We start from the raw sequence: 27,044 nt of genomic DNA, 5'->3' as shown, positions 1-27,044 counted from the left end.
GGCCTGCACACCGCTTGCCAGTTGACGTGGCAATGTCCGCCGTTGGCCTCGGCGCGGCCGTCCCAAAGGAAGCCTCTCTGAATCTTCTCCAGGAGCTTTAGGAGTGCTTCAAAAGGTTTACTGAGCACTTGCTTAACTTTTGGACTTAAGATTGTATGTGCTGATTGCTGCTGCCATGAACAACTTAACATAAAAGTAGACTTTTGGGCCCAGTCTGCGATAGTTCCTTTTTCTATTGTGATTTTACTATCATGTGTTGTACCTTCATTTTGGATCTTCAGTTCATAACTTGAAAGCATAATCATTTTACCGCTGCAGTTTCCTCGCTATTCGGGCAGTGTGGTGTCTATGGCGTATAACCATAGTGGTCAAATTTTAGCAGTTGCTTCAAACTGTACTCATCAAGGAGCAGATAGAGTGTGAGTCGTTACAAAATCACAAATATTCTTATTGCTTTTTTATCATTTGTAACATTAGATTCATATTGAATTATGTAAAGCATTACAACTAGTATTAAAATACTGCTGCTGAAATAATTGATATTATTCATATGCCTTCACCTATGTCTGAATACGCATGGAACAAACTATGCCTATGAAATTTAATTACATCGACGAGATATAGATATGTCTGTACTTTCATGTTTGATGTGCAGTGTGCACTTGTCAACCGTTGCCTCATCATCCTTATTGAACTTGTTTGCAACCTGAAAATTTATGCTAAACGTATCTCGTTAACTAAACACTTTCTATTTTTGCTATTGTTACGACCCTGGGTTCTCTGCATTTTGATAAATCTATGCTTATGATTGGTATCTATCTGTCTTGGTATCGCTGTTTGTTCCATACAAAATTATTCTTGGTTTTTGGTATTGTTATTTGTTGGATCAGCATCGTAGCTAAGCGAGAATGTGCCTTTTGTTATTCATTCATCGATGGTGTGTTTACGGTAGATTACACTCTTGCAATGAACACGATTTATACAATATTTTCGCTGGTTTATGGTTCAAGAAGCGGCATGGCAATTGATTTTATGCTTCTACATTCACGGTGTTACATATTTTGATCAAAGGCTCAGCCTCAAGTCCGTTTTGCTAATCAGTTCACTTCCTTGCATGTTTCCATTTTTCAGGATGGAGGTGGAGGGGCACCAGATATATATTGAAACAACGCGGAACTAACTCCGAAGGAAAGTCTCCCCAGTAGAAGCGACAATATGTACCAAAGACTGATCCAGCCGACATCTTGTACAACTACTAATCGAACTAAACATGCCCCTAGCATTAGATGCTATTCTTTCGTACTAACCTTATTGAGCTTAACAGAGTGTTGTAATTTCTTGTATGTCTAGGCATTGTTGTTGTTACATAGGTTAGCACCATTTAAATGGCACAAGTTCCCAATAGAAACTTGGCTCGTGCCCATGGTTAGGAAATCTATATTAAAGATAAATAAGTAACTTATTTTTCGACTGCATAACATGTGCAACTATTCTGTAGGAGTAGGACGACCTCTGCATAGACCACCAAGGTGCAGCAGAAAGAACTTCACCAAGTCCATCTTGTACGCCACAGACTTCGTCTGATCGAATACATGACTGAATGTGGGCAGCAAGCAATCGTCCATAATCTTTTCCACCACCTTCTTGTCCAGATCGAGGATGGAGACGGTGCTGCCCCTGTGCAGCACGAGCATTGATCCCCTGCCGAAGTCGAGCCACTTCTCGAGGGGCCGGTGTGGCGGGTTTAGGTGTAGCCGGATTTGGTTTTGCGTCGGCATCGGAAGTCTGATCACAGCAGTGCGGAGCCATGCCGTGTCTTCTCCGTGCTGCGTCCAAACAGTCACGTGCATGGGGTACGCGCAGGCGACCGAGAGCTGGCCATCTCTGCCGACGCAGAGGAGCGGCGAGCCCCCGACGCGGAGCTGTGGGAGCTTTGTCAGGGAGAGGACGCAGGGGTGTTTGCCCACCTCCGTGCTGAGTTTGTACAGCAGGTTGTTGTCATAGTTAATCCACAGCCAGTGGGCCGCGCCCCGGTGAACGATTGCGGACCTCTCGCCCACCGGCGAGATGCGGGTGACCTTGTCCAGGCACATGGCGGGCGCGCTCCAGCTGCGCGTGGCGGCGGAGTAGGAGTGGAGGTTTACTTTACAGTCCGTGGTTTGGATGGCGAGGAGCAGCTGCGAGAAGGCGAAGCGCGCTGACGATGATGGCTTCTTGGCATCGAGTTCGCTATCGGCGGCTGTGATGATGGCGTAGCAGGTGTACACGTCGGCAAAGGAGGAGCACCTGAGAGGCGGGAGAACATGGCGCTCGCCGGTGATCGGGTTGCAGAGGCCGAAGAGGCGGGTGCCCACGGCGCGGGGGACGAGCTGCATCAGGACGATGCCACGGCGCGCTGCCAGGGGCTCGGCGTGGGTGAAGTTGCCGTCGTCGAAGGAGGCGAGGGCGCGGAGCGGCGACCCCGGCGTCGGCAGGAAGGTTGGTTCGAAGACCGACTCCGAGGCCCCTTGGCGGCGCGTCTGCTGCTGGAAGAAGAAGCCGAGGAGGTGCGCGCGGTGCCCCTCGCCCCACAGCCCGTGGAGGAAGGCTGGGTCGGTGAAGCGGCACAGCCACCGTCGGCATGTCACGGCCAGCCTGAAGAGGTCTTTCACGTTGCCCACGCGGGAGAAGACCTCCTGGAGGACCTCCTCCGGCAAATCGTCCATGCAGCTTCGTCGTTTCTTTGCAGCCATGCCCCGCGCACGATCGATGATTAGCACTTTGATGATTTCCGCAGAAAGCTGGGACCATTGTTGCTGCTCGATCGGAACCTTTATTTATTTAGGAAATATCTCTCAAGCAAGCAATCCGAGTTAGTGAAGGTAACGTATCTTGCCTGCCCTACCGTAACAACCTCTTTTTAAACACAGATCAAGGAGAGCACGCGGGAGAAGCTGGGCGTTTAAACACAGGCGGCGCAATCGTGACAAGGCAGTCGTCGCGGCCCAGAAGGCCTAAACAGCAAGTAGCCGGCCACGACTGGACTCAGTGAAACATGGGCGCTCCTAGTTGAAGCTGGATATTTGCTTTAAAAAAAAAGTTGACGCTTGATAGGGTGTCAGATCCCGGTGGAATTTTACTTATAGTGTATTTTGCCATTTTTAGTTTAAATTTTAATGTTAAAATTTACACTATAAAAATTAAAATGCACTACATGTGGACTTAGATGGGATCCCAGTTAATACCCTGTCAGCTCGACGCCTCGAGAGGCGTGTTGATGTTTGCAGAAGACCTGAACGGGCCACGATCCAGCATGTTCGCATCGTTTCTTTGTAACATCTCAGCATTTGAGACTGAAAAAGAGATAATACATATGTATATTGCATTTATGCATCTATGCATAGAAAATTTAGAGGATTTTTGCACTTTTAAATAAAACTTATCAAAGTGATTGTTAATAAAATTAAAGTAGACCATCAAGTTGAGCGCTACAAACTTAATATAACCTTTATTAAAACCTTATTTTGGATAAAGGTGCTTTGATAAGGGGATATATCAAATGGAACTAAAAACATTATAACCACACATTATTCAGGGATCAAATAACATATCTTCTAAAGAGTATACCATGACATTCTTTGCAACAACTCATTGCCACAGTCCAAGTGCTAAGCAAATAAGAAGATATAGAATAATCAAGACCTCACCTATATATTTTTCATGCCTTTGTTTCATATCTATTCTTACCATGACCCTCATGGTATTTCTTCAACTAAATTCTGAGAAGGAAATCAACAAAAGTTCTCTTATTGAACCTTGATCATTCCATCACTGTCTATTCCAAATCTATCTACATTAAACCCTAAACATAGGCAGTACAAAAAAAATGCTTATTTTCAAAAAAGAAGGGCGAGCCGAAGGAGAAAAATGCTTTTGCCAGGGAGAACACGTAGACACGTAAATACGTCTCCACCTGACTGTGAGGGCCAGAATCGATAAGGCTTTGGAGCTGGACATCACCTGAACACAAAAACAGTAGCAAGCACTCCTCCCGTCCCCGCTCCACTGACCATGGCGGAAACCCTCGTCGGCCTCCGGCTCGCGGCCTCTGCCGTCCCGCAGCCCCGAGGATGCCGAAGTTCCTGCGCCTCGCAGGCCCACCAGCGCCTCGCCCCGTTGCGGCGCGGCCGGCTGTGCGCCCGGGCGGCGGTCGCGGGGCCGCCGGAGGTGGACGAGGACGAGGCGATGAGCATCGACAACCTCTGCCGCTTCTTCGACCTCAACGTCGGCAAGTGGAACGGCATCTTCTACGTATGTTTCACCTACCTAATAATATCGAAACCCTCATGTTTCTGGGTTCCTAATTTGGTTACATTTTGTCTGTGTGCTTGTGCCCTGTTCAGCAATTCGATGCGCACGGGAGGATTCAGCAGGAGATCACTACGCGGCTGTCCGTCAGCACGTACGGAGAGGGCGACCTCACCAGCCTCATGCAATCGTAATGCTGCCGGTGACATTTTCTCCTCATGGCCAATCCTGCTTGTTTCTGTCCTCATGCTTTTCAGTTACCATGTTTACCTGTCCATTTTCAACATAGTGAAATGCGTTAAGCTTGTTATATCTCTGCATTTCGACCCTCCTTGTCCTGCATTGCTGTTGTTGGATCATATCATCGGACTCTGAGTCCCTGAATGATGTGTTTATGATTATTATTGTAGGCTGTATATCAAGCAGGCTTCTTCTGAGATAACATTTGTAGGCGAGGAGGATCCTGAACCAGAGTGGGCCGAGTACAAAATCAAAGAGACTAACATGTTCACTGTAGATAAATATCAACAGGTGCACTGAAGTTCATGGTTATTTGTTTGCTTTCATTTTGGATCTGAGCAATTTTTAACGGGTTGTATCATTTAGTGCACAGATAGGGTTCTTTCATGAACAGAAAGCATTTGCACTGAGATACCAGACTGCTGGAATGCTGGAGACTGTTCTGCGAGCCGGTGTGCTTGGAGAAGATGATACCGGTGAAGAATCCCCCAAGTAAACTATATGATCCACTACCTTACATGCTTACATCATTGTGATGCCCTTATTCTAAGGTTCACTGTATCTGTTTTGACATTGACAGGAACTTGAAGATACCTTCTCGCAAACCATCTATTGTATGTGAGAATTGTCTTTACTCCCTCAATGGCAATGGTCGAGTGAGAGCTTTTCACATAAGTGATCCAAGCGGTGTGCTCGACACGCTTATTGTTTTTCATGAAAATCAGGGCTCTGTAGTGCCACTTACCGACTCTTGGACTGATGATCCTGAGGTGAGCTCTCATGGTCAAGTGGTGCAATCTTCATAGTGATGAACTTATTATGGGCTCATGCTAAGGTCATTGACCCTTTCGCACTAGATTTCAAGCAACGATAGGATAACTGCCCTGCTTGGAAGGTGGGAAGGTCATTCGGTGACAAAGAGGAGCGGGGTGTATGGAGCAACACTTGATGAGGCCGATACAGTTGTTCTCCTTGAAATGGACAACGATGGTCAGCTGATTCAGGTATGTTTCAGAGTTTTCATATGACACATATACTTTGCAATTTCGATGTACTGCTTGCTATGATAGAGGTAATTTCAACCAATGTGTTAGAAATATATCTAAATAATTGTTGCTGCACTTGTGGCTCGTGGATTTCAAGAGTTACATGCGTTGCGTGGATTGCTAGTTTTTCTTTGTCCATCCGGACATCAACATCCTTGTATTCGTTCTTCATTTTACATGTAACGTTGTTTTCTGCAAGCACTAAAATATTTCCGGCTTTGGTGACGCTAATCTTGTGCGATAGTGTTTTTTATTCAGTGTCAAATGGTACTTGGAGAAGAAATGTTTGTTTTAATAGTGCGACATTTTCTTCAAAGACAGTGTGCATAACATATGGTTTCTTTTGTTCATAGGATAATATTTCAACGAAAACTGGAACTAGCACAACAACAACGATCCACTGGACAGGAGTAGCAAATAACAACTTGCTTCAGTTTGATGGAGGATATGAGATTACTTTGCTACCTGGAGGGATGTACATGGGATATCCGTCAGACATCAGCAAGTGCATTGAACAGTTAGATTCTTTTCATTTGGAGTTTTGTTGGATGGAATTGCCAGGAAAGCGGCAGCGGCTTGTGCGGACTTTCGACGCGGCTGGTTTGGCTGTTTCATCGACCTACTTCATAGAAACCAAAGTATGAGTCACTGAGTCACAACTTTGCTTATTTTGTACCGAAATGTAATAGTACACCAATTTTGTGAGCTTTCCAATAATCTCGCTGGTTAGTGTCATGGTACATTGTTCAGTACACGATAAATGAGTATATATAGTTTCCATGGAAAGTTTAAGAGAAAAATATATTAAGCTGGGTTTTTTCTTCTTATTTGGCTAAGTTTTAATTTGCGTTCATGAAGCAATTCGATTTCTTATCCTACTTTCATGTAGGAGTACATGTGAACCTCTATATTTGCAAATTTGTCTCTGCCTTTTCAAACACCATATTTGAATAGAATTGGTTTGTCTGACTACTGGGTTCTGATCCGTATCTAAACTGATAATGAACTTGATGGTAGTAGTGTTCCTGTATATTTGTTCGAAACTTAAGGAGTCAAAAAAACTGGTGGATCATTTGAAAGCAGGTCCAGAAACTCTTCAACATTCTTAAACAGATGATGTTTTGGACAGGTGCAAAGCTTGATGTATATGTTTTATTTATTTTTAACATTGCTATATTATGAAAATAATTTTCATCTGAAATCTGATTACTCTCTATTTTCACCTGTCCAACATAAATGTATTGGTATATGTGGTCAAGGACTCAAGGTTATAGAAGTTTGACCACACACTTTCTAAAGCGTACTCTACTTCTGAACAGAGGTTGTACACTAGAAGCTTAGGCATCATGAATGATGGATTGTATAAAATAAGGAGGTTCAGTTTCATCTCAAATTGAACTTTCGAATGTTGCAAAGGAGTTACCGTTACTATAAGGCTTGTTTAATATGGATCGAAGAAACTACAGATTAAGCAATATACTTCCACGGAAGGAAATATATCTCGGTGCTACAGAAATGCAGCAAGAATTTGCTCAGCATTACTAGTTCACTACCATCATAATGTTTTATTTTCGATTACAATGAACAGTGATTGCCAGCTCGAAGATGATTATAATGAACAGCGATTAACGAATAAATTAAGTGTAAGTCTTGTTTCCCCACAGTTGGAAAGAGCTTATTTGGCGCTGAGCTGTAGAAAGCTGCTCCTTTTCAAACAAATGTTTATATTAGCTGAGCATAATAGCTGTAAAATGGATACACTATGCCAACAGTTTGAAAGAGGCCTGAAATATATTAGTTAAAAGCACTTGAGATCAGCCTTGATAGAAATAAATTACAGGTAAGAAAAACAGTTTTTGTTGGTTAAAGAAAAGATGATGGTGTACATATAGCGCGTAAACAAGTAAGAATGCGGAATTTTTCCTGCTTGTTGATATATATGGTTAAATGTCTACACTTTTTTTTTGGCCTGAAATGTCTACACTTGGTCACTTGCAGACAAGACAATTATCACCAATGACAGTTAGAACAATGGTCAACGCTGTGGCCGTGGGTGCAACGTAGTTTGTTTGGCGTCATGCTCCACCAATCAGTATTAGCACCACAAAATCCGTGACGATCAAATCCCAGCAGAGCCTCTGGCAGAATAATGACGCCTGGTTGTCACTTAAACCGTGTCGACAGCAGGGAGGCCAATTTGGCAAAATTCGGATCGTCAAGTCGCATAAACTAAGAGAAATTAAAATGGTCTTATACCACCCAAAAGATCGCCGAGAAATACCACCCAAATTGAAGGCTTCTGAACTGTTGCTCGGTGTCACTGCTGCTACGTTCAAAATAAGTTGTGCTATCTGAAGCCTCTGAAGAGACGGCTCAGGGCTAGGAGAGGGAATAGTCCAGGTGTCCAGCATATTGTTCCCTATTTCGTCTGCCAATCTCCTCTCGTTCCGTTTTGGTCGGCGGGAAGGCGTCCCTATCGTTCCACAGTTTCTTCTCCCTCTGATCCTGAGAAGAAGAAGCAAGGGAAGCCAAGGCAATGGGCGACCGTCGAGGCGATGAGGGCATGCGCCAGCAGCCCCCGTTCTCGTCCGGTCATCAGGAGAGGGTCTATGACGGCGGCGGCCCGGCGCCGTACGGGAGCGATTATGATCCTGGATCATCATACATGTCGCTTCTCGGCACCGGCATCAACAACCCCCAGCCGCCGCCGTGGGCTGTCGAGGAGGTCACTGCCGCGACTCCGATTAATCTGACGCCTCAGTTTTCCATGGTAATTTACTTGTACCTTGGCCTTGATCGATCTGCTCTTCGTTTGGTGTTGGGCTCTTGCTCATTGCAAGTCAATGAAATGGAGATAGGCCGGTTTTGTGTTTGGTGTTGGTTTCTCACCCAACTTGTAAGATTTCTGTAGCATCTAAATACATCAGCTCTAACTGCAATGATCGTATATAGTTTACCTACATCAAAGGGATATAGATTTGCAGCATCATATGTGAATTGAAATTGCACCATTTGCACTTATGCAGGGAAACTACGTGCCGACGTCGTCCTACCAGCAACAGACCACCTTCTCACCCCTCGCCAACCTCCACCCCTACCAGTCGTCGTCATCGTCATATTTCCACGCCGACCCGCCGACACAATGGCCTCCACGAGCGACGCAGCCGCCCTCCTCTTCCCTGCTGCTGCCCCGCAACTTCGCGGTCCACCACACGGGGCCATCCACGCACTACGAGCAGCACATGCAACTAATGCGCGCGGCGGCGCTCGGCAGTCAGCACGCGGCACCGGCGGCGCCTCCAATCGAGCAACCGGCCAAGGACGGGTACAACTGGCGCAAGTACGGGCAGAAGCAGCTCAAGGACGCCGAGTCGCCGCGGAGCTACTACAAGTGCACCCGGGACGCCTGCCCCGTCAAGAAGATCGTCGAGCGCTCCTTCGACGGCTGCATCAAGGAGATCACCTACAAGGGCCGGCACACCCACCCGCGCCCACCGGAGCCCCGGCGCGGCGGCCAAGCAGGTGGCGATGATGCCGCCGCGGCCGCTGCCGCCGCCGGGGCTGAGGAGGACGAGGCGAGCGACGACGATATGCTGAATGAAGATGGCGGCGACGAGGGCCATGACATTGGCAGCGGCGCAGGTGGTGCGGCGGGACAGAGGGTGGTGAAGAAGCACAAGATCATACTGCAGACGCCGAGCGAGGTCGATCTCCTCGACGACGGCTACCGGTGGCGCAAGTACGGCCAGAAAGTGGTCAAGGGCAACCCCCGTCCCAGGTACGAAAACATTAATTATGCCACGCTAACTAGTTGCACGCACGATGAACCTTACATTATCTGAACTCTTTATTTTTTTTATTTTTGCGGGGAACAATATAATCTGAACTCTCAACCTCAACCCATCTCTAACTTCTATTCATAGCTGCTTGTTAGATCATAATTATTAGGTTTTTTGAGACATGAAACGAAAACAGAAATACTACTATATAATCGTTATGTGATGAACATAAATATTTTTGAGCAAATGTGTTTTGAGTAATACGCAGAAGTATATGTATCACTCAACTCCCAAACTGTACATTTGAACCAGTTAAGCACATGATGCACCATAGGGTGATGTAATCCTTCGGATTAGAGATGTCAAATACCTCATCTGTCCTACACATAAGACGTTTTGGCAGTTTAATTGGAGCTGCCAAATCTTATATTTAGAAACGGAGGGAAGGAGGAGTGTTATTACTTTTTGTTGAGTTGTAAGACAAAGAACAAAAATAAAGAATATTGTTTCACTAAAAAGAACTTAAATAATAGATAAGATAGCTCTCCCATATCCTCGGTTATATAGCAATGACAATAAAAACATGGCATACAATATTTATCTCTTAATATCATCTCTCATAATTAATGATACACTACTACAAAAAAATGCAGTAGTCAAAAGTAAGTACAAAAACACGTATGAATAAGAAGACATCTTGTATAATAGAGAAATTAACCATATTAGACTAAGATTATCAATCTTCACCGAGAGCGAACAATTTTCTTTCTCGCTGTCAATAAAATCCTAATGTTGTATCTAAGAGAAGGAATACTTCACACCATTGTAGATGCAATTTGCAAAGTGAGAATCTCTTCCCGTGACGCCATAAGGAAAACATTTCTTACATTGTAACAAACGCCGTCCCTTGCTTGACATTTTCTAGTTAGTATTTAATCTCCCCATAATCTTAGAGCCATGCAAGTATTAATTACTAGAAACAAGATAGTATATACCGTGAGAAGTGTACCTTCTTTCTCCACCATTGTGCATGCCCTAAACCCATTTAAATAGATTGTTCTAGTCTTCTAGATCATGGGGGTACTAGACTTGGCATGACTGATAGCATTACCTGACTGTATGTTCAAACATTGCATAGTATTGGTACAATAAATTTTTAGTAGAAATAGGAAAACATTTCCATCTGCGCAATTTATAGTGGGCCATGTTTCTCTTTTCTCCTGCTAGCAAAATATGAAAACACTTTTATGAATGCACTATTCATTTGCACATCCAAAATTTGGGTTTTATGAGGAAAAAATGTCACCCCAAGGTACATTTCTTTAGTTTCAACAATCAACTGAATGATTGTTATTTTAGAAGTGTTTGACTAAATGAAGCTTGAGATGATACACTGCTCCTATTTCTTTATCAACCACCAGCTCATTGCACATTACATGTTTCATAAGCTTATTTGCTCGAGTGCGGGAAAAGGGAACCTTGGGGGAGTTGATACATGCATTTTTCCTACTCCCTCCGTTCTTAGATATACGGTGTATAGTTTTTGGCACGGAAATAAAGAAATGCACATTGAGGGTAAGTTGCACGAGTTTTGGGCAAGATTACCCTTGAATTGTTGCTTTGAGAAAATAGAGGAGTTTAAATGAGCTAAGAAAATGCAATCGAATCTGTAAAAAAATGTCTAAATGAATGATTCTACACAAGACACCTTATATTTTGGAGCTTTTTTCAAAAAAAAAAAACTATACACCTTATATCAAGAAACGGAGGGAGTATTTTATATCATATAGGTTTAGTTTGTAATGTTTTTTTGCATTGATCTTGCATAATTTACCAGTCCACAAATTTCACTTTGTATTGTCATTAAAGAACCAATATAGCTCGGGAGGACCTTGTCAGTCAGTGGTTGGATAAGAAGCTCCCATGCTAGCTTCATTTTCCCCATTGGCCAAGGAGGCTCCTGTCGGTCTTTGGTTGGTCGGCTCCTGTCGGTCTTCTATTTCCGATGTTCGTAGCAATGATTGTCGTAGCATTAGTGAATGCCATCCTTCTTATCGTTATCGCCTTAATTGGGGTAGCTCATAGTGGTGTATCTAACAAGAAAGGAAATTGTGTCATACAAAGTTAAGGGGTTGCGTGCAATTGCCATTGATGTCCATGCATGTCACTCATGTAGTCATGTTGGTCGCCAACACAAGTAAGAATGGATATGAGAGTTCAGACTGGTCTACTGAGGTTTGGAAGATCTGTAATCTTAAAAAAAAAAAACGAAAGGCGGCAGGGCTACTTTCAGTATGCTAAGAAGAACAAAAATTACCCAGGTTATTACAAAATAAAAAGAGGAAAAGGAAAACAAATACAGGCTATATACAAGTGGAACTACCGCTAAGGAAAGACGCTACTACATCGCTGCAATCTGCGTTACAATATTGAAGAGTTTTTCATCGGGTCGCCGTTGGGTGCGTTCTGAAATGGCAAGTGTTTAAATCCATGCAGGAGCTACTACAAGTGCACCGCCGATAACTGCAACGTGCGCAAGCAGATCGAGAGGGCGTCCACGGATCCCAGGTGCGTCCTGACGACGTACACTGGCCGGCACAGCCACGACCCGCCAGGCAGGGGTGCCGGAGCCGCCGCTGCTCCCACCGCTGGCGGCGGCTCCTCTTCCGATCCTACGGGGAACCCGGCCGGCGGCACATTGCATCAGTCAAGTGGCACTCATCGGCTGAAAGAAGAGAGCCGGGATTAACACCTTCTCTCTCTGTACCGAATTATAAGACGTTCTAGTAGTAATCTAAAGCGTCTTATAATTTGCTACAAGGGTATATCTTTCGGATTGCCAGTGTGGGTTTTCCTCCGTGTGAATAATAGAGCTGCACTATTGATTCTTTTGGGCAGGTTTTTCTGCTGGCTAATTCTTGTTCGTCGTGGTTAATTAGACGTCAGTTATAGTAGAGGATTGACCTGATTTTTGGGCCGCAGGTGCAGGTGACTTTTTTTTTTTTGGCTTTTGTATTGTATGAGATGCACAATGTGTTGTTTCCCTGATGTTTGGAATGAAAAAAAAAAATGTTATCTCCTGTGCCGCATAAACCTGAATACAAGTTCTTCGAATACCAATCCCTTGTTCGAATGGTTAATATGTGACACACACACACACAGTGGTTGTACTCTTGAGCGTTTTTATTAAACTAGTCAGCATGAACATGGCATGAAAATTCACATGTAAAGAAAACATATTCTGATGATACAAGAATTTATAGAATTTTAAGTATTTGAGATCCGACATCCGGAGATACCACAACTCGCAGAAACCTCATCCGGAAGGGAACTGGAGGGGGAACTTGTAGAAGGGCATCATCCTCGCTTTTGCACGGATCATTGGAGGCCAATGCATCCCCCATCATCAAACATTGCATCTTCGTCACCATCACCATTCCCTTCCCATTTACTTCCATCTTGTTGTAATTCCAATTTCTATTGTGAATTTTCACTTGTATTCATCCATATACTCGTATTTCTTCCATATGCCTATCATGATGTTGTTGGTTGCTTCCATGAGTGAATAGTTTACTTTCTTCTTGGGGAGATGAAGAAACCCTAGCAATATTATGATATAAAATAAAGGTGATTTATAACTTTGGTTCTTGATTAGTGTTAGTTTTCTCTCTAGATATTATATAAACTCGATCATGTAATATTTGTCTTCGGGACTAGAGAGGGAATTACCTTTGGACATAACGTGTCGGTGTGCTATTCATATGGTCAAGGGAGATAAGGGTAGATTCACAAAGCTCATATCAATATTCATGGGGGAACCCTTAATTGTGAGGATCAGAGTGGCTTGCTTACGACCATTGCAGTGGTTATTTGGGATGAAATATCAAATGGCTTTCTGTGATTATCTTTTTATGGAACTCTCCCCACACATATTATGAAGAAATACATATATTTATCCTAATCATGATTAATACCAATGTTAGAGGTGGATCCTACATTCCCCGATAACATTTTCCTTGTTGAAGTTTCATTATTATTTACATCGCGATTGTCTTTCTATTTAATCTACTTTTCAGCCATTACTTTACACACCAAACAATCGTCTTTAAACACTCTTAGTTGGGATCAAGGGCGGCTTATAAGTATATTTTGATAGATAGTGATGAGGGGCATAAATACCTTAACCAAATGGCTCTCCGTGGTTTGATACTCTTACTTTTGAAACTAGCTACAATATACATCTTCATTTGCAGTCATCAAGCTATTTTCTGACGATGTTGCCGGAGAGCTAAGTGCTTTTCATATGTGTTTTTAATTGTTGATTTACTAATTGTTATATTAAAGTTGTTTACTAGTTTCAGTTAAATACCATGACTACTCTTGGGCTAATGAACAAGCTGTATGCAACTAAATACACCAGGAGGTTTAATAGATCCTATGTGAAAGAATTCCCAAGTGAAAGCACTGAACAAAACAATATGAGGTTAATACTCGTCTAATTGCTATATTGCATCAAAAAAGGTTTACGGGATATGATCTTGATGAAGATCATTATGCTCATTTAAATCACTTTAGTGGGATATGTCGGACACTTAAAGACTATTCTTATGATGAACTGCAACTTAAATTGTTTAGCAAATCTTTAACCAACACTGCTTTCGCTTGGTATAGAATTTTTCCCGCTGAATCAATTAGTACTTGGGAAAAACTAAAAGGAGAATTTGTGTTTTGCTTTTGTCCCAAAGTAAAGTCAGCTGGAGCGAGACGTGCAATTACAAATTTCAAGAACCGCGGAGGTGAAGGTTTGGTAAGAGCCTACAAAAGGTACAGAGGTATGATAAATAAATGTCCCCGTCATGATCTATCATCATGGTATGTTTTACATATTTCCTATGGAGGACTTAACCAAGACAATTAAAAATTAGCTTCAGGTGGAGCTTTTATGGAATTCACTATAACACAAGCTTGGGAACTTCTAGAAAGAATTCACCGTAATAGAGAAACTTAGACTTTTGATTTAGGAGGCGAAGTTGAAATAGAAGTAGAATATGATTGTCTCAATTGTTATAAGGAAACTGGTAAAATAAAAGAAACCATTGAGTTCCATCTTGATGACGATATTATTTTGTAAACTCTTCAGTCCTTTTCAGAGCACATCGAAGAAACAAAGAAACACCACTTTAGTACACCCCACCGCCTAAACCAATTGAAGAAGTGCAAGCAATAGTTGCTGTGCCAATGGATCCAGCAAGGGAAAGGCCCCATATATGGAACCACTTCCTTTTCCAGGGATCGTGGAAAAGCATATGATAGCTCAGCGTCTTGCAGAACAATTGGAGGAGGAAGGAAAAGTTCTGAGAGAACAAGAATAAGCATCAAAGGTAGAAGAGAGATTATTCGTGGGAATGTAGAAGAAGAAGGAGAAGTAACCAAGGGAGCAATATTGGGTATGTTTGCACATTGCAATGTAGTTGAACTTGACACTGAAGCTTCCCAATTTGTTAAAGGTGAAGTAAAAGCTAAGAATGTTGATAAGCCTATTCTTCCATGTACCTTTGAGTCTTCTTAATGTGGCCATTGTGATATCAGTTAATGTCATCCCTTTTGAATTTTATCTGGATATCCAATATGAATTAGAACCAGCTAAATTGCTAAATACCGACATGACAATTATGCTTGCTGATAAAATAATTAGAGGCACTGTGGGAGTTATTAAAGATGTCCCAATTTCAGTTGGTCCATATACATATCCCATTGACTTTGTAGTCACTACCGGAAAAAATACTTACCAGTGACGGGCGTGTTTTCGGCACTTCTGACAGTAGAGGCCGAAGTCACGGGTATACAGCTAATCGTAATGTGTACCCGTGACACGTTGATGTCTACGGGTGCTTCTATTCTTGTAGACAGTGTTGGGCCTCCAAGAGCAGAGGTTTGTAGAACAGCAGCAAGTTTCCCTTAAGTGGATTACCCAAGGTTTATCGAACTCAGGGAGGAAGAGGTCAAAGATATCCCTCTCAAGCAACCCTGCAATCACAAAGCAAGAAGTCTCTTGTGTCCCCAACACACCAAATACACTTGTCAGATGTATAGGTGCACTAGTTCGGCGAAGAGATAGTGAAATACAAGTAGTACGGATGTATATGAGTAGTAATAGCAATCTGAATAAAATATGGCAGCGAGTAAACATGCAACAAAACAGTAAACAAACGGAGATTCGATGCTTAGAAGCAAGGCCCAGGGATCCTGCTTTCACTAGTGGACACTCTCAACAATGATCACATAATAGAACCACTCTACACTCTTTTGTTGGATGATGAACACATTGCGTAGGATTACACGAACCCTCAATGCCGGAATTAACAAGCTCCACAATTCAATGTTCATATTTAAATAACCTTAGAGTGCATGAAAGATCAACATAATTACACCAAGAACTAACATAGCATGCACACTATCACCATCACGCCATGAAGGAGGCATAGATCACGTCAATACTTATCATAGCAATAGTTAACTTCATAATCTACAAGAGATCACAATCATAGCCTACACCAAGTACTGCACGAGGCACACACTGTCACCATTACACAGTGCAGGAGGAATAGAGTACTTTAATAACATCACTAGAGTAGCACATAGTAGATCACATAAAGAGAGAGATGAACCACATAGCTACAGCGGAGCCCTCAGCCCCGGGGGTGAATTACTCCCTCCTCATCATGGAGACAGCGATGGCGGTGAAGATGGTGGTGGAGACGGCGGTGGAGATGACTCCGGGGGCAATTCCCCGTCCCGGCAGGGTGCCGGAACAGAGACTTCTGTCCCCTGAATTGGAGTTTCGCGATGTGGCGGCGCCCCTGGAGTCTTTCTGGAGTTTCGTCAAGAGGTACTGCGTTTTTAGGTCGAAAGGGGTTATATAGGCGAAGAGGCGGCACAGGAGGGCTGGCAGGGTGGCCCCACCATAGGCCGGCGCGGCCAGGGTCTGGCCCGCGCCGCCTTATGGTGTGGTGGCCCCCTGGCCCCTCTCCGACTCTTCTTCGGTATTCTGGAGCCTTCCGGGAAAAATAGGAGGTTTGGCGTTGATTTCGTCCAATTCCGAGAATATTGCCCGAACAGCCTTTCTGGAACCAAAAATAGCAGAAAACAGCAACTGGCCTTTCGGCATCTCGTCAATAGGTTAGTTCCAGAAAATGCACGAATATGACATAAAGTATGCATAAAACATGTAGATATCATCAATAAAGTAGCATGGAACATAAGAAATTATCGATACGTCGGAGACGTATCACACGTGCATTTGATACGTTGGGGGTACGATGCAGCGTTGATGACAAAATGGATTTTCAACCGTCTCTGATAGTTGGTTCATCTATTGAACAGGGCACAGTGGCGAAATTCCAAGGGCGAGCTTAAGAATGTTGTATGCGTCAGCAGTTCCAAAGATCTGGCGAGTCTACAAGGTGTTGATGGGTTATGGGTGACGACTTCTATGACGTTGTTGGTTAAGGAGTGACAAATTAATGCATGGCCGACCGTCAGCGGTTGTTCACTCAGCTAACGAGAGGAGCTCACTAACCATTTATAGAGACGTACACCTTTAGTGGAGAACGTCATTAATGAACTTCCACTAACGAGCAGTTTGGAGGACCAGCTATCTTTATTTCGGTTGTCATTAGTAGTTTTACAGCGACATTCATATTCTACTTCTATTTCATAAAATGCAGGTTGGCATCCATATAATACAAGCATATAAAATCATAATATAGCCGTCACATCCATAAAAATATTCAAATGTTTACAACTCATTAAGTACATGGATACAAGTGTCACTCACAAACAAAATAGAACCAAGAATCCTTGTCTTCGTGTTCCTAATATCCAAATGATCCGCATCTTCCGTAGTTTCACTGTTGCGAGCAAGACAGAAAAAGATTATGGTCGAGATAATTAACTGGCTGCCTTGAAAGATGTTGGCAATGAGAAGACAAGTAGTTAAGTGAATAAGGCAAGATGCATGACTGTGACATCTGGCTTAAGATAACATTTAGAGTATAGTTTAACAAAGAACATGCTTCAGCTCAACAAAGAAAGAACTTGCTTCCTAAAAACAAGATAATTGGTAAGAACAGTATTTCTAGACATGATAAGAAAAACTAGGTACTAATTAAATAGATATTTGGCGCTGAAACCTTAGAAAATATATGACATCAGATCATTATGGTGCACAGATGGACTAGGAATACAAAAAAGACTGCAAATATGCTTTAAATAACAAATCGCAGAATCAGAAAATCGTATTACATCAGATAATTATGCATAGATGCATAGATAGATCAAAACAACATTTTTGGACTGATAGGCATACCTCATGCATTCTACTCATACTTCTCATGGTGACCTGTCTTTGGGTCCCTTTCCGGCTCTATAACAAGTCAACAACCTGTGTAATCGAGAAATAAGTGTCCATTCTACAAAAAAGATGAAAGTAGTTACCTAAATGAAAATAGTATAACTATCTAACTTACTAAAAGACTATTATACTAGTGCATGGTACTAGATAATATTAGCAGAGTAAAGGATATAAACTACAGAATACTGAAAAACATTAGGAGAGTAAAGGAAATAGATGAGTATCTAACATACTAAATGAGTTGTGTACTTTTGAATGAAGGAGTTGATACTCCATGAGGGAAACGAGTTACGAGGATGCAGTTCTGGTAACAAACTCAAAACCGCCGACATTTTTGGCACCCGTTTTTCCACCTTCTCCTCAGCCGCCCTGGAGATTTCACAACACCATTTTTTCTGCAACTTACAAGATTCAGGTTGAAATGAGAACTAACATGAATGTATAGCATATATAGGTGTTCAAGTAGTTCAAAATGAACAAAGCAACAAGCTAACCGAGGGGATATCGCATAAAGATCCTAAACCTCTTTTAGCAAAATAGTCCGCCACAATCTTCTCCAGTCCCTCTTTGAACACCGTATCCGAGTAAGATGTATCCACTCTACAAAGAAATTGAAACTAGTTATCTAAATCAAATTAGTATCAACTTACTAATACACTATTTCAATAAATCAAAATATAAACGAGTAACTAACATACTAAATGGCATGCGTGCACATCCCCTTGGTCGGAGTAGTTGGTACAACATAAGAGTAGAAGTTCTAGTACGAGAACCATATCTATCAAAATACTGCATCATACTGGATAATATGAGCAAAATAAGAAAATATATGCCATTATAACCCATGTGACATACGGAACTAATTGAAGTGTGAACCCTTGTAAATATTAAATGAACAAAACAAAAAATTAACTTCCAAACATAGCAGAAAATAATCATAACATGCAACAAGAATATGGATGTACTTTAATCGCCATGGTCTACTTCAACATACATATATGATCATAACTCAAATATATCAATAATGGATGAACAACATGATTAAGTAAGCAAAGGGATGATGAATATATAGCCCGCAGGAACAAAGTAATGAAACACATATGATCATCAATAAAATATAGCATGAAAGGATCATCACCATGGTTAACTAAGCAAAGGAACTACAAACGCAAAGTGTGTTGGAATGAATTAAATTTAAAAATACTGACGACTGCAGGGAGTACATATAGGAGCGAAAGACAAACCCCGCGAATACGTTGATATAGACAATTCATCACACTAAACAAACGTAAGAAACTTATTGTTTCAGAAAACAAGAATGTAAAATTTAATAATCCAACAACTTAAGGAAAAAAATTGATAATCTAATAACTTTAGAAATGTTAACTCCCAAACATAGCAGGAAATCTTTATAATATACTAAATTGGCATGAGCATGGATATACTTAAATCACCATGGTCTAGTTAGCATACATCTATGATCAACACTCAATTATAGCAATAGTGGATCAACAACATGATTATGTAAGCAAAGGAATGATAAATATATAGTTCGCGGAACGCATCTAGCATACATATATGATCATAAGTTAACTATTAATTGCATGAAAAATCATCACCATGGTTAACTAAGCAAAGGAACTGCAAATATGACCTTAATCTTAAAATAGTTGACGAATGCAGGGCGTAACTGTAAGGAATAACCAAAGACAAATGTGAACATGTGAACATAGACAATGCATCACAATAAACAAGTGTAATCAACATCCAGTTTTAGAAAACAAGAAAGGAAATTGAACTCAACAAAAATCAGAAGTACATCAAGTAAATGATCATCAACAAAATAGTACCAGTAAACATTATCAAGTAGACCTACATAAACTCTTAGGAACAAACTATTCATCAATCAACGTCACAACTCATAAAAAAGTTATGCTATGACCGAATCCTATGGTGGGTGTAGGGTTTATAGGAGATGTGGGGAGTATGATTCATGAATACCAGTAGAAATCAAACCTAAACTAGCTAAAAATAAATAAGTTTTAACCGACCCATATGGAAGATTTTAGGGTTTACATGTGATTTGGGGATCAGTGGATTTGGGTTTAGGGTTCGAATACAAGTGCACATAAACTAGATTTAAATCTCCTCCTATATTTCATAATCCAACAACACGTGCAAGAAAATGGGTAGCATGTAAAGAATATCTTGCACAACATAAGACATATAGCAAGTTCAAGAGTTGGAGAGTAGCATTCATATTGTAGCCTTAAGAATTCCCAAACTCAATCAATCATAATCAATACGCCTCCAATTAGATGGTATAAGATAAAACAAAAATATAACCATCACAGAGATACTGGATAACTGAAGTTCACCATCACAACTACTTAAGTTATTGCAAACCAAATGTTCCACCACCACTTAATGAAGCTCACTACTCGTCATTGTCTTCATCATTCTCATCTTCCTTGTCTTCATCTCCATCTCGCCAGTAGCATACTCCTCATCATCTCCTTCGCCACTGGGTTCTTGCATGGGCTCCTTGCCCTTGAGAGAAATGCCTTCAAACTCCATCCAAGGAACTTGGTCGGACTTCCACTTGTCATAGCCTACAACCTTCACCTTGGGAGAAATAAGGCCGTCACTGCCCTCGTCATCCATGTTGAGCTTGGAGAAGATTTTGTCTTTGTTCACAAGGATGAGCTTCCTTTCCTTGTAGGCTTCGTATTTCTCCTTGTGAATGTCCACGTTCATGTAAATCATGAACATTTGGAAGATAGAGAGCTCCTTGACCCCTTGCTTGATGGAAGGAGGGTAAGGAGGTTGAGTATTCTTCCTCATAGACCTTGAAGCATACTTCTCTCCATCTTAACGTCCTCTAGTTGGCGTGGGGGGGGGGGAGACCTCGACCACATGAGTTTTCTTGACTTGGAGATGGCAAAAACTGTGTGGCACTAGTACAATGATGGGTGAGAGAGTGTTCTTGGCATGAACTAGCTTCATCACATAGGGAGCATAGACGGGTTTTTTCTTCTCAAGGATGGTGTGGTGCATCTCGTGGAATATGAAATCCATCACATAAATCTCCCTTTCATGAGTTTCGTGGCCATCAAGAAAGACCTTGTTGTAGGGATTCGTTGCATAGAAAAACAAAAAAATTCCTACCGCGAGAACGCAATCCAAGCCAAGATGCAATCTAGAAGACGGGAGCAACGAGAGGATGATCGAGACTCACCCTTGAAGATTTCCAAAGCCTATAAGAGTAGGCTCTTATTGCTGCGGTAGACGATCACTTGCCGCTTGCAAAAGCGCGTAGAAGATCTTGATCACGGTGCCACAGTCGGGCAACACCTCCGTACTCGGTCACACGTTCGGTGTTGATGAAGACGACGTCCTTCTCCCCGTTCCAGCGGGCAGCGGAAGTAGTAGATCCTCCTCGGAATCCCGACAGCACGACGGCGTGGTGGCGGTGGTGGTGGAGAACTCCGGCAGGGCTTCGCCTAAGCGTATGCGGGAGAAGTGGTGGAGGAGGAGAGGCTAGGGTTTGGGAGAGGGGGTGGCTAGGGCGCCGGCCATGGGCAGCCCTAGGTGGTGCGGCCAAGAGTGGGCTGCCCCCTCCCTCTCCTCCTCATTATATAGGTGGAAATCCCCAAGTGTTGGTATCCAAGTCTTCGAATAAGACCCGAAACCAAAACCTACCAAAGGGACAAAACCTACCCAAGGGGGGAATCTCACTCAAGGTGGGACTCCCACCCCTTCCTTGGGGGGTTGGCCGGCCACCCTTGGGGAGTCCACCTTGGACTCCTCCCCTTTAGGGTTGGCTGGCCATGCAAGGTGGAGTCCCTCCGGGACTCCACTTTCCATGGTGATTTCTTCCGGACTTTTCTAGAACCTTCTAGAACCTGCCATAAATGCACCGGATCATTTCCAAACTTGGAATATGACTTCCTATATATGAATCTTATTCTCCGGACCATTCCGGACCTCCTCGTGATGTCCTGGATCCCATCCGAGACTCCGAACAAAACTTCGAACTCCATTCCTTATTCCATATCTACTTAAACGACATCAAACCTTAAGTGTGTCACCCTACGGTTCGTGAACTATGTAGACATGGTTGAGACCTCTCTCCGACCAATAACCAATAGCGGGATCCGGAGATCCATAATGGCTCCCACATATTCAACGATGACTTAGTGATCGAATGAACCATTCACATACGATACCGATTCCCTTTGTCACGCGATATTTTACTTGTCCGAGGTTTGATCATCGGTATCTCTATACCTTGTTCAACCTCGTCTCTGACAAGTACTATTTACTCGTACCGTGGTATGTGGTCTCTTATGAACCATTCATATGCTTGCAAGCTATTTAGACGACATTCCACCGAGAGGGCCCAGAGTATATCTATCCGTCATCGGGATGGACAAATCCCACTCGTTGATCCATATGCCTCAACTCATACTTTCCGGATACTTAATCCCACCTTTATAACCACCCATTTACGCAGTGGCGTTTGATGTAATCAAAGTACCTTTCCGGTATAAGTGATTTACATGATCTCATGGTCAAAAGGACTAGGTAACTATGTATCGAAAACTTATAGCAAATAACTTAATGACGTGATCTTATGCTACGCTTAATTGGGTGTGTTCATTACATCATTCATATAATGATATAACCTTGTTATTAATAACATCCAATGTTCATGATTATGAAACTAATCATCTATTAATCAACAAGCTAGTTAAGAGACTTACTAGGGACTCATTGTTGTTTACATAACACACATGTATCAATGTTTCGGTTAATACAATTATAGCATGGTATATAAAATTTTATCATAAACATAAAGATATATAATAACCACTTTTATTATTGCCTCTTGGGCATATCTCCAACACTTGTGAGCATGATACATGAGATTCACCAAACCTCCATGAATGGCATCAGAGTTGCCCGCACTAGGATCAATATTCTCTCGGGACATGCAGATGAGGATATCATAGATGGGCGCAAGTTCTTGGTGTAACCCATGACGCCAACCTTGCCATAGAGAGGGGCAATCCTGCTCTAGTTCTACCCAACAGCCAACACCAACAACATGCATACTCTTCCCGGACCTCTCTGTAGTACTCTCGAAGGGGCATCCAAGCAAAGTAGCAAACTCATAGAAGTTGGAGTGGCATCGCTGATTTCAAATCATCCAAGAGAATGGCAAGTGATCACCCTTACCAAAGACCAAGGTGGCAAAGAACTGTCGGACAAAGTGAATGATGTAGGGTTGTTGGACTTATGGTAGCGGGAGCAGCCCGAGCTTCTCATACACCCAAAGAGCATCAGAAAAGTATGCCGTGTTGCACATGTAGGTGAGGTCAAGAACCTTCTGAGGGAAAACTGACACTTTCTCAAAGGTTGCATATATCACACTCATGAACTAAGCTTAATCAGTCCTCCAAAAGTTGTCATCTTCACAGTTATTCTCAATAGCATAGAAGTCCCACTTCCTGAAATCCCGGAACTTGCCCTTGGTCAAATCAACCAAGGTCACCAAAGTGTCAAAGCGAGCCTTCTTGGCAATTTTAGCTCGGCGTTCCTTGAGCACATGATCTTTCTCAGCATTCAAAGTTTGAGAGCACTAACTGGTAACATGCTGATCAACGGCACTTCGCATTGCATCCGGCCCACCCTCAATGAACCATGTTGTGCCGGGACGGCCTCAGGGTGCCGAACACGTTATTGGGCTGCGCCGGATTGATAGGACCTTCGGACGTGCGGCTGGGTGCGGTCAATTGTCCGGTGCGCCCCAAATCCCTTTGAGGGACGCGACTAGAAATGCTCTTACTTTGCCTTTGTAGTTCCATGTTTGAAAAGACATGTAAGCATGAAGTATCGAACCATTTGAATAACCTTAGAGTTGAATGATTGCTAGAAATTACAATTATTTGCAAGATCTGTACACTGGTACTGAATAAATTCGTGTTAGTCCCTACAACTATCTCCCGATATATACAACTTCTCTCTTTCTCTCTCAAAGTTAGTCGTACGCTTTTCCAGTTTTATTCATCGCTGGACGTGATAAGCGTCGGTATTTGCCCGTTGTCAGCAAAATCCAACTTGTTCAGCCTCATGCAGCACAGCACATGCTCAGGTAGTTCTTCAGCCTTCTGCGCCTGCACCAAGATGGCAAGGTTCAAACTTTCAGTTACACAATATTCCACAGGTAAACTTAGTCCTAAGGTAGGCCGAGAACAAAAGGAAAGAAGAAAATTACCTGAATGGTTAGCCCAAGATCAATGACACCATGTTTCAGTCGCTCTCGGAAGGTCTCTAGGCCTTTTCGCGATATGTAGCTGAACCGGTGCACATCGATATCGATCTCGAAGTAGTTTGAACCCTACATCATAATGAGCACAGGCACGTGTTTCAGTCAGAATTCGGGACCGGGGGGAGATGAAGATTTCTGAGTTTGAGCACTTATTAGTTGATAAAGACGCGAGGAAGCATAATTGGTTAGTACCTTGTAGAATTTGTGTTGGGGCCTTGATAGCACCGGCTTCTGGTTGTACGTTTGCAGAAGCTTCCTCTCAGTTGCGCTAAGCTGCAGGTCCTCAGGGTTTACAATACCGGCAAGAATTTTCAGCCTCTCTGTGTAGGGCACATTGTTGTCTACTGGGAACCCCTTGACCCTTTCCATTTCATCATTCATAAGCCTCTGCACAATCAAGTAGCCACCAGATATTTAGCCAAAGTTGCTGAAAAAGGTTAGATTGTGACGGCATGGGAATGCAATCTGTTTGAGATTTACCGTGATGCTGTCCTTCAGCTGAGGAGGGATCTCCTTGTCGAAACTTTCAGATATCTTGAAATACAGAACTAGGCTTATCCCGTCGCCGTCATTGTCGCCGAAGAGGGTAGTAGGATAGGTAGGCAACTGTACCAAGAATTAAAATTGTCAAGTTCATAACCAACCAATTAATGCACAAATGGTAGTATGATAGGTAGGCAAGTGTATACATTAGTTAACTTGTAGAGCTGAGAACTAACCGATATGATAAAAGGACAGTTGAATTACCTGAATGTTCACAATGAGAAGCGAAGGGAAAGCGTCGTGGGGCTTGAGCGACGGAAGTGCGATGTGCTGCGCGATGTGGTGAACCTTCCTTGTGCAGGCAAACATGTCTGCTCCGATGGGAGTGTAGGGGGAGCAGTCTGGAGCTGGGGATTTCCTCTTGTCCCTGCGGGCATTTGATAAGCTTCAGTCAGGCACACTGATAGACAGAACACAGAGTGAACAAATGTATATCAGTGTCGATGTCACTGGTTCTTACTTGAAGAAGCTCTCTCCTCTGACTCTGAACACCGACGGCTGAAGGTCCGACCAGCAGCCCTCCGGTAGCTTCTCGCCGGTAGAACACGGCAGCGTCAAGCCCGCTCTCGGCCGGTACAAGTAGTTGGCCGATCCGCTCATTTCGGTCATTTCATCGCCCTCGTAGGACCTTCTCCGGTAGGACAGCTTGACGACGGCCGATTTCTTCCTCTGGTGGTGCGGGCTGAACCCGGCGACCGGCATGGGCTGCACCTTGTTGCTCGGGACAGAGCCCGGGAAAGGCCGGGGCGAGCACGACGTCGCGCTCTGCGGTTCTCTCAGGCCACCAGCACCAGCATCCGAATCCTCGTTATTCTCCGCGTCCGCGATGTTCCCGAGGCGGCGCACGGTGTCCGCCAAGCACGCCGTGTCCTTGCACGGCGACCCGTTGGTGACGCCGGCGACATCCGGGAGAGGATCTGAATTTGCAAGCAGGGGAGAGTATATCTGAGTACCGCAAGTCCGGAACTCTGCACTGCACACTGCAACTCTGCAGGCCAGGAAAGATCGTACGACTGAGTTGGTTAATCACCTCCGCTGACGCTGGCGTAATCGTTGTCGAGATCGTCGTCGTCCACATCGTCGTCGTAGGCGGAGCCGTCCAGCATGCTGACGGAATCGTACCACGCTTCGTCGCAGATCACTGCAAGAAGTTCAAGAAAGTTTCAGGTCGAGCAAGCCGGTATTGACCGGAGAACACGAGGAGGCGGTTGGTTCTCCCTCTCACCATTTCCTGCGTCCATCTGGCTGTGCTGCCACTGCAGCTGGGTCAGGTGGAGCGTCACGCCCGACGCGGACGCGGACGCCGGCGCCGTCGCGTCGACATGGACGACCCCGTGGCGCGCCGCGAAGCCGGAGCCGCGGATGATCTTCTGGCGGAGCTTCCTGGCCGTGGCCGAGAGCTTCCTCGACCTCTGCCGCCGCCTCGTCGTCGACACGCAAGAACCCATGGCGCGCCTGGATAACAGCCAAAGAAACAAGCCAAGGTTGCACCTCGCGGAGTTAGCACAGAGCTCCGGGATGGATATATACCAACCGCACTTGCAAGAACTCAAAGGGGCAAATCAAAGAACTCTAAATTACCTCGTGTCGATCAATCAATCAATCAATCTAGCGCCCTCCAATAATCTCCCAAAAGCCGCAGTGGATAATGCCGCTAGAAGAGAAGGAAGAAAGGCCGGCCCTCTTGATTGACCTCACGGGCGCCAACAATTCTGCAGTCGCCTGGAGGCCAGCTACCACCACTGCCCCAAGCGATCCTGCCTCTACTTGTATAGCTCGCTCGCTAATCATGAGACGCAAGAACGTGACGCGCATGCCATTTAGTTAATGGCGGCGAGGCCCGTGTTTGGCACAAAGCGTGTTTGCTCGATCCCCCCTGATCTCCGTTGCTCCGCAAAGGCGAGGCATATAAATCGACGGGAAAGGGTAAAGAATTGCGGAGAAGGGAGGTGGATGGTACGGGTCTCTGTCACGCGTGTTTGAGCCGGCCGGGGTCGCAACAGTGCGATGCAAGGTGCTTAATTGGATAGACTAATTAATCTGGCCATGACCCCTGAGAAGGTTCTGAGCTTAATTTCCAATCACTATGTTAGCATATATTTTTTATGGTTATAGGCGACGACCCAACTACCCGATCGAGCCAGGGTTTGGTTTGCTTTGGTTTTGGTTTAGGGTAGTCAAACAGTGGGTGCAATGTGCGTGTGCTTGGTCGCAGAGGAAGCTCCCTAGCTTAGCTTCTTTTTTTTCTTTTTTTTTGCGGGGGAGCTTAGCTTAACTTGTCTGAACAAGAAATATTGGGAGGAACCGCCCCCTGATTGATCATTTCCCTTGACATGGCTTGCAAATCTCCGCAAGAAATACTCTCCAAGCAAAGAAAATCTTTAGATTCTCTCCAAGTGACA

At 43.7% G+C, this 27,044-nt stretch overlaps 3 protein-coding genes across 3 annotated transcripts; 2 read left to right on the top strand and 1 right to left on the bottom strand.

Moving 5' to 3' along the window:
- Positions 1-4,158: 4,158 nt before the first annotated feature.
- Positions 4,159-6,359, top strand: LOC124680912. Its single transcript, XM_047215930.1, has 7 exons — positions 4,159-4,290; positions 4,383-4,477; positions 4,698-4,818; positions 4,901-5,019; positions 5,108-5,297; positions 5,385-5,531; positions 5,927-6,359. Exons 1-7 carry the CDS (start codon positions 4,225-4,227, stop codon positions 6,215-6,217), a joined length of 1,029 nt encoding a protein of 342 aa, XP_047071886.1. The 5' UTR covers positions 4,159-4,224; the 3' UTR covers positions 6,218-6,359.
- A 1,750-nt stretch (positions 6,360-8,109) lies between these two features.
- LOC124680913 (probable WRKY transcription factor 58) lies at positions 8,110-12,101 on the top strand. The gene is made up of 3 exons (XM_047215931.1): positions 8,110-8,343; positions 8,600-9,351; positions 11,849-12,101. The coding sequence occupies exons 1-3, from the start codon at positions 8,110-8,112 to the stop codon at positions 12,099-12,101; spliced, it is 1,239 nt and encodes a 412-aa protein (XP_047071887.1).
- An 11,560-nt stretch (positions 12,102-23,661) lies between these two features.
- Positions 23,662-26,599, bottom strand: LOC124680917. The gene is made up of 9 exons (XM_047215934.1): positions 26,224-26,599; positions 25,868-26,097; positions 25,673-25,783; positions 25,103-25,559; positions 24,847-25,009; positions 24,580-24,705; positions 24,292-24,486; positions 24,046-24,168; positions 23,662-23,944 (listed from the first exon to the last, which is right to left on the bottom strand). Exons 2-9 carry the CDS (start codon positions 26,088-26,090, stop codon positions 23,831-23,833), a joined length of 1,512 nt encoding a protein of 503 aa, XP_047071890.1. The 5' UTR covers positions 26,091-26,097; positions 26,224-26,599; the 3' UTR covers positions 23,662-23,830.
- Between the last annotated feature and the right edge of the window lie 445 nt (positions 26,600-27,044).

This window comes from Lolium rigidum, unplaced genomic scaffold, assembly GCF_022539505.1.
Source record: "Lolium rigidum isolate FL_2022 unplaced genomic scaffold, APGP_CSIRO_Lrig_0.1 contig_30536_1, whole genome shotgun sequence".
Classification (NCBI taxonomy): Eukaryota; Viridiplantae; Streptophyta; class Magnoliopsida; order Poales; family Poaceae; genus Lolium; species Lolium rigidum.
This window is presented reverse-complemented; position numbering and strand designations above follow the sequence as displayed.

Bases quoted from the DNA above. Each gene is read 5' to 3' on its own strand.
- LOC124680912 (XM_047215930.1), top strand. From the start codon at position 4,225: ATGAGCATCGACAACCTCTGCCGCTTCTTCGACCTCAACGTCGGCAAG. The intron at 4,291-4,382 runs GTATGTTTCACC...TGCCCTGTTCAG, and splicing joins AGTGGAACGGCATCTTCTAC to CAATTCGATGCGCACGGGAG. The intron at 5,020-5,107 runs GTAAACTATATG...TGACATTGACAG, and splicing joins ACCGGTGAAGAATCCCCCAA to GAACTTGAAGATACCTTCTC.
- LOC124680917 (XM_047215934.1), bottom strand. From the start codon at position 26,090: ATGGGTTCTTGCGTGTCGACGACGAGGCGGCGGCAGAGGTCGAGGAAG. The intron at 25,784-25,867 runs GTGAGAGGGAGA...AACTTCTTGCAG, and splicing joins CCAGATGGACGCAGGAAATG to TGATCTGCGACGAAGCGTGG. The intron at 24,487-24,579 runs GTAAATCTCAAA...TTGATTGTGCAG, and splicing joins AGCTGAAGGACAGCATCACG to AGGCTTATGAATGATGAAAT.
- LOC124680913 (XM_047215931.1), top strand. From the start codon at position 8,110: ATGGGCGACCGTCGAGGCGATGAGGGCATGCGCCAGCAGCCCCCGTTC. The intron at 8,344-8,599 runs GTAATTTACTTG...GCACTTATGCAG, and splicing joins TGACGCCTCAGTTTTCCATG to GGAAACTACGTGCCGACGTC. The intron at 9,352-11,848 runs GTACGAAAACAT...AAATCCATGCAG, and splicing joins AAGGGCAACCCCCGTCCCAG to GAGCTACTACAAGTGCACCG.